The sequence below is a fragment of the Oncorhynchus nerka genome, linkage group LG7 (genome assembly GCF_034236695.1).
Source record: "Oncorhynchus nerka isolate Pitt River linkage group LG7, Oner_Uvic_2.0, whole genome shotgun sequence".
Taxonomy (NCBI): domain Eukaryota; kingdom Metazoa; phylum Chordata; class Actinopteri; order Salmoniformes; family Salmonidae; genus Oncorhynchus; species Oncorhynchus nerka.
Window position 1 is genome coordinate 73,952,090 of NC_088402.1, and position 7,866 is coordinate 73,959,955.

A 7,866-nucleotide genomic window follows, 5' to 3' on the forward strand; every position below is an offset into this window, starting at 1 on the left:
TTTAGGATGTTTTCATCATAAATCTTCAATAACGTTCCAACCGGAGAATTCCATTGTCTGTAGAAAGCCATGGAACGCAGGTCGCTCTCATGTGAAATGCGCATGACCAGGACCTGGCTCTCTGCCAGACCACTGACTCAAAGAGCTCTCATCCGGCCCCACATCACAGTAGAAGCCTCATTCAAGTTTCTAAAGATGGTTGACATCTAGTGGAAGTCCTAGGAAGTGCAACATAACCAATATCCCACTGTGTATTCGATAGGACTGAGTTAAAAAAATACAAACCTCAGATTTCCCACTTCCTGTTTGGATTTTTTCTCAGGTTTTTCCCTGCCATATGAGTTATGTTATACTCACAAACATCATTCAAACATTTTTAGAAACTTCAGAGTGTTTTCTATCCAAATGTACTAATAATATGCATATAGCATATATTACTGGGACTGAAGAGCAGGCCGTTTACTCTGGGCACCTTATTCATCCAAGCTACTCAATACTGACCCTGCAGCCATAAGAAGTTAAGTCACTTGCTCAAGGGAACATCTACAGATTTTTCATCTAGTCGGCTTAAAACGTATACTAAGTAGTTGGTGTCTACTGTAGTTAAATACTTAAATTGCTAAGCCCATGCCATATTATTTTGAGCAAGATATACGTGTCAAATAGTCGCTCTGGATAAGAGCGTCTGCTAAATGACTTAAATGTAATGTAAATGTAAATAGTCTTGCCTTATCTGCAACAACAACAACATAGTCATGGGAAAACATCCACACTACACATGAATGTACTTTTTGTCCATCTTTAGTATGTTCCTATGCCTGACCCTTTCTACAGGGTTCAGTGAGACTCAGTGAGGGATGCTCTCTAAAATATGTATGTTGGTCAGCATGGATAAAGACAGTTTGAAGTTCTCTCTTCTCTGACACTAAGCTTATTTTCAGTTCCAATGTTATCCGCAGGCTGAGTAACAGGGGCCTCTGCAGGGGGTGAAACCAATGAGCTCACCACCATGGATAAATGTCAACACTTCCTCCGGATGGACATTAAGAGTCTTGAGAAATCCTGTGAAAAATGTGTGTTGTTCATAAGCATGGCTTAACATTTCATAAAAAATTATTGCTTATGGGTACCTTCATGTGTGTGTAAAATATTACTCTTCTCATATTTTTTATTAATAGATTTTAGATGTGTATGAAAATGATTTTTTTCGCAACACTATATTTCCATTTCATAGCTGGAAATTGATGTTTGCATACAGTATATTTGTATATTTGTCTCACCTAGCTATCTTAAGATGAATGCACTTACTGTAATGCACTTACTGTAATGCACTTACTCTGGATAAGAACATCAGCTAAATGACAAAAATTTAAAATTTAAATATTTCATATACAGATCTCATTTTACTGAATTGCATTATTATTATTTTTAATAGTAATGTCACATGTATCATTTGTAGTTTTCTTAATTAAAAATGTAGTTATTTTTTTACATTTGACTGTGTAAATCCTAGCAGTACTTCTTATTTCTCTGAGAGTGAGGTGGATATATAGCATTTTTTCTTTTAAATGACCCTGATGAAGGCACAGTGATGCTGAAACATTGGTGTTTTTTTAATCCAATAAATTACTAGGAGGTTATACATGTGGAGTGTGCAACTCTCTTTGTTTTTATCTCTCTGAAATGAAACCATCATGTGGTTTTTCACCATATGGCTCTGTAAGATTGTAACGCTAGTGACACACTAGTTTGGTTTGCACATACTGACAATTACGGCATATTTAAAATATATTTCTTTATTACCACGGATTTTTTCCCACAGATATTAAATTACTCCATTAATTAGTTCTCCCTGTACAGTTCCCTGCTTCAAATGTCCGTAGGGAGAAGAGTCTGTATTTACATTTCTGGAGTAATTTACATCAACTTTAAACATAAGATGTACTTATTGTGGGTCAACAGAGGACACCACTTGGTATGATAAGGCCTTACTAAAGTAAGAAAGTATTTGGGGTCATTGTCCTTGTCATGCCCTGTCCTCCTAATAACTCCTCAAAGGGCCTCAGTCAGTACTTCATTACACTCTCAGAAAAAAAGGGTTCCAGAATGGTTCCTCGGCTTTCCCCATAAGATAACTATTTTTGGTTCCAGGTAGAACTCATTTTGGTTTTAGGTAAAACCCTTTTTGGTTCAATATAGAAACCTCTGTGGAAAGAGTACTTCATGGAACCCAAAAGGGTTATTCAAAAGGTTCTATGGGGACAGCTGAAGAACCATTTTAGGTTCTAAATAGTACCTTTTTTTCCTAAGAGTTTATAAAGTGGGCTTGGATGTCTGGTCTGGTGGGTTAGCATTGTTGATGCAGCTGAGGCATATAGTGCTGGTTTGATGTGTTGGTTGGCAGGCAGGGGGTGGTGGACACGTTTGTGAAAGCTGCCCTTGGGTGACTGTCAAAGCTGGACCCAGAAAGTGGACGAGTGTCCCTGGTTCACCCATGGACATCTGCTCAACGTTTATTTACTCAACACTTCACTTTCTCCCCCCCCCCCCCCCCCCCAAGAAAACCCTCTCAGCATGGGGCGAGAGTAGGTTAGCTACTGAGGGTGATGTTGTTTATGAATAGGTGTAGACCCAATCACATTGAGAATTTTCATTTGACCAAAAAAGCGTAAAAATTGTATTTCTGTACTTGATATACTAGGGCATAGCTCATCTGACAGCTTATACAGTACATATTTATGTTCATTAAAAAATTTATGAATTGTTAATTATATATTATATTATTGTTAAGCCTATATTATTTTATGAAATTATATGCCTATTGTGTGTCAGCAATGTTAGCTAATTGTTTTACTCAAATTTGAAGGGTGGTTGTACATAGGCATTTAGGCGATGCAGTGTTTAGTAAAAGCTCTCCACCTTTATGGACTACAGCTCCAGTATCCAATGGGCTAACAGAAGCTATTTGTGCCACTGAGAGAAACAGTAGGCCTACTCTCTCAAAAGTCTAAGCCTCCAAAATTCTGTTTGTAATCAATTCTGGAGATATGCAATGAATCAATAAATATAAATAAACAATGATTTATCATGTTATACATTCACTATTTGGCAAGCAACAACATGATCACACATTTAGCATATACATTACTGTCTATTAATCTTTCGTGGACAGACACACTTAACATAATGAGGGGAGATTTGAGTTCTTGGTTTCAGAGATTAACTGTCCGAACTCCTTGTAAACCCTTCTCAAGCCCCATTAGTGATCATGTAAAGTAAAACATTGTAAAAAATAAACGAACTTTAAAATGTGATATGCATATGCAATAATAACATGTAATAGCTGAATAATAATTAACATGAGGATCTTATGATATAATAATATGAATACTTTATTTTTCACAAACAATAATAGCCTCTCGTTATTACCATTACTAGGCCTGTTATGTTTTATTTCAATATACAACTAAAATACTTTCAATACAATTAAATAGTAAGAAAAAGTACAGGCAATTACAAAATGTATTATGAAATATTCGCTTTTACTGTATAGCCTAGGCTGCAGCCTACATCTCGATTGGAGGCTGAACATTGTATGGCTTGAACAACTCCTCCCATCCAGCTATAAGAGCTCGGTGGGTCAGAACACTATGGAGAGATGCTCAAGACATTGAACAAACACGTGGTCTGACGAAAACGAGACATTTCAAAAGCAACAACTCCTTGAAACTATAATTAGGCCTACACATTAGAGACATAGGGCTCCTCTACATTAGGTCACCAAAATGCATGCATAGAACAGTCCCTCGTTTGGGGTTTCTCCTCTTTTTCTTGGGCCATCGTTTTAGAGGCCCAGAACCAAAACATTTCGATGATGACATTTGCCATGCTGCGGCCAATGGCGACTCATATGATCAGCTACCCAGACCTGGGTATGATGTCCGAGGCCGAGGATAACCGCAGTGAGAGCGACGGTAGCTCGGATCAGAGCTATGGATGCTGCGTCTCCGCTGACAAACGTCGGAGGATTTCCAGACAATCGGGAGGCAGCGGTGTTGTAATAGTGAAACAGCGGAACGCAGCCAATGCCAGGGAGCGCGACCGTACACAAAGCGTCAACTCGGCATTTACTGCACTCCGGACTCTTATTCCCACTGAACCGGTGGACAGAAAGCTCTCCAAGATTGAGACACTTCACTTGGCATCCAGCTATATCTCCCACCTCGCCAACACCCTGCTGCTCGGAGACGGGAATGGAGAAGGACAACCTTGTCTTGGCGCGGTTTACGTGCAAGGAGAAAGCGGTCGAAAGCAGCCTCGCACCATCTGTACCTTCTGTTTGAGCAACCAAAGAAAGCGGGTAATTTTATGCGTTTCTTAAATCCTATTCTGCACAAGTGAAAAAAGTTTAGGTCAGCGTAGAAAATAATAGTTTGAAAACAACAAAAGTGAGCCAAATACGCGATCAATTAGTGTCTCTAGGCACACGACTATTGCACTGTTGTCATATGTTGCAATTATTTGTTTTGAATGCCATTCCGAAGTCAAAGGAATAAATATGTGCTATATAAACTTTTATGCACATTTTCTCAGGAGCGCATTGATGCATTTCAAATTGAGGGGCCACAAGTTATAGTCATTTATTTATTACAATGTATTTTAATTACATGTGTTATTCAGTGTGCTAAGATGACGCCTGTTTCTTCCACTGCTAATGTTTCAAGTAATATCCTTTTTGAAGAATAAAATATTTAGAATATAGGATGGTCTATTATTTTGAAAAAGAAAACATTCATTGTTTGCATGTTTTTAAGTGGATGTAAATGTATTTCTAATGCAGTATTCAATACACCTTTATTACAGATTATTATTACATTTATGTAATGTACTAGTTATAAACAAAGTTATTGTAGCTTGTACTGTATCGTCATCGTCATCATCATCATCATTATTATTATTATTATTATTATTATACATTATAATATTGTTGTTGTTGCTGTTGTTGTTGCTGTTGTTGTTGCTGCTGCTGCTTGGAGTTGTACTGATATACAGTGCCAAGTGGAAATTGTTCACTTCTCCGTTGTCCCCTAAAATGTTCTTTATTTTTTCCAGATTAATGATGGCAAAGACATGCGGGGTATTGGTTCACTGAGGATGAGCCGCAGATAGAAGACCAGACAATAAACCACAGCAACCAGAACCACAACTCAGGGAACACTGAAAGCCGGTCATAACAGAACCATATTCATCATCCTGGAGAATATGTTACCAGAGACTATTTATACTTGAGGGAAAGGCAATGGAACAAAACAAGGCCTAATATGTGAAGCCTTTAAAAAATGCAGTGCATTTATTGATAGAGAATTTATACATTTGTATATCTGTGTGATATTTGTGTTGTAGATGTATTACATTTTGAAATAAAATATATTTTTTTATCTAAATTAAATTTCCCCTTCTAAGCATAAGTTTTCTTTTCTTTGAACTTCATGTATGTCGATTTCTTCTCTATCGTTACAGTTTTGTCTATTTTCAATCAAAAGTTAATTAAAATACACTCAATCATATGGCATACCAAATCAGTTGATTCCTTGTCTAGTTCATTGCCAGCCACAGAAAGAAAGGATTAGAGATTAGAGACAGATTGGAGGATTTTTCAGTGCTTCTTATTTCTATCGCTAAGGATTTTCTCATGGCAACCTCTGTGTCAGAGCAGGGAACAGGCAGTCAGGCAGTCAGTCAGCTAAAATGTTATAAGAAAATGTTACTTGACTAAAACAACATTTACAATTAAAGCATGTAGGGTAGCGTATTGATTGCAAACAAAAAAATATATATGTTAAACTACAATATAAAACCTTTGGAGGTAGTACAGATGTAGCATCTTCATTTGAGCCAGTTTGCTACAGCAGGACAATTATCCTGCAGCAACAGGAAATGTGAAATATTATGTGGATTACAATGAATTTACATTTTTGCAGGGGTTGACACATTTTTCGTGAGGAAAAATCAACTTCAGAAGTCTTGTTTAACCTCAACTACACTACAAGTCTTACATTTGCTGCATTGCAGGAAAGTTCTCCTGCAACAGGGTGATCAAATTAAGATCCTACATCTGTATTTTTATTTCACCTTTATTTAACCAGGTAGGCCAGTTGAGAACAAGTTCCCATTTAGAACTGCGACTTGGCCAAGATAAAGCAATAGCACAAACAACACAGTTACACATGGGATAAACAAACGTATGGTCAATAACACAATAGAACAATCTATATACAGTGTGTGCAAATGTGGTAAGAGTAAAAGTAACCATATAAGGAAAATGCATGTATGTGTGTGTACTGTATGGTCCAAGAGCATTTACTGCATTCAAAACAAAACAATTGGAAAAACTGTCCAAAAGTTTGAGAGTACAAAATACATTTAAATATCCTCAAGAGGATGAAGCTGGGAGACAGGGTTTTCAAGCTGGATGCATGTCCAAGAGGCATGCCAATGAATACTTCAAATGGCAGGTTTATGTTGTCTTGACAGGTAAACAAGAAAGAGAAGGAGAAAGGAGCCATCTATATCTTAAAAAACAAGATCATGGATAAACCTCTCAAAATGTATTTACTCTAAAGTACCTACGGTATATGAAAGTGTCATAACATACAGACATACAGTGAAGTTTTATCTGGATATCCTTAATAAGATTTTAATCCAAGTTGTATTTCAGTCTTAGTCGTAAGCCCTGTTTATACCTTGTGCTAACATCAACTCAAATTTTATTTGTCACATGCTCCGAATACAACAGATACCTTACCGTTAAATGCTTACTTACAAGCCCTTAACCAACAATAAAGGTTCAAGAAAGAGTTAAGGAAATATATACTAAATAAACTAAAGTAAAAATAGTCCAATTAAAATGAAAGTAACAAAATAAAAGTAACAATGACGAGGCTATGTACAGGGGTTACCGATACCGAGTCAATGTGCGGTGGTCCAGGTTTGTCGAGTTATTTTGTACATGTAGGTAGGGGTAAAGCGATAATAAACAGTGAGTGGCAGCAGTGTAAAAACAAAGGGAGGGGTCCGGGTGGCCATATGATTAATTGTTCAGCAGTCTTATGGTTTGAGGGTAGAAGCTGTTAAGGAGCCTGTTGGTCCTAGACTTGACACTCCGGTAAAGCTTGCCGTGCGGTAGCAGAGAGAATAGTCTATGACCTGGGTGACACGCGTCTTGTGTCCTGATCATGTCAACTTTCTGATTGTGCCCACATTTTCAGACAGGTGTAGACGATTAAAAGACATATTGTGAACTGATTTTGATCAGATCTTTTAAGTGTAAACAGACAAGATCAGGATTAAGGACGCATGTTAGCGGCAAGTATAAAGAGAGCTTAAAAATCAGGGACTCAATCTAAAAATTATTTCTCTCTTTCTCTTTCTCTTTCTCTTTCTCTTATTCTTTCTCTTTCTCTTTCTCTCTCTCTCTCTCTCTCTCTCTCTCTCGTGATTCTCATTCCATTGTTTGCAAAAGCTTTTCCAATAAGTTGTTTGTGAATTCTGCAGAGCCTTAACTAAGGATCAGGGTTTCTTGTGTCATTGACTGGTGTGTTCTTGCAAATCTCACGGTTGCTTTATTTGAAGTCTGCTATCAATTAGTCACGAAAAATAGTAGCCTGCACTCTGCTCCGAGACACTGACACAGCTGTTGGGATGTCAGAGGTATAAATTACTGCAGTGAACCCAATGGAGGAGGAGGGAGGTTAAGAGGTTGGAGGTCTTTATGGAGCAAGAGGCTAAAGAAGTGGAAGGAGACCTTGTTGATTTGAAGTCACAGTTCGGGCCATGCTGTTGAAATATAGGAATAGTCTTCACATG

The 7,866-nt window shown here is 37.6% G+C and overlaps 1 protein-coding gene across 1 annotated transcript; it reads left to right on the forward strand.

Annotated features, from left to right (window-relative positions):
* The first annotated feature begins 3,665 nt into the window (after positions 1-3,665).
* LOC115132840 (transcription factor 15-like) lies at positions 3,666-5,573 on the forward strand. Its single transcript, XM_029665576.2, has 2 exons — positions 3,666-4,360; positions 5,113-5,573. Exons 1-2 carry the CDS (start codon positions 3,872-3,874, stop codon positions 5,167-5,169), a joined length of 546 nt encoding a protein of 181 aa, XP_029521436.1. The 5' UTR covers positions 3,666-3,871; the 3' UTR covers positions 5,170-5,573.
* Positions 5,574-7,866: the final 2,293 nt, after the last annotated feature.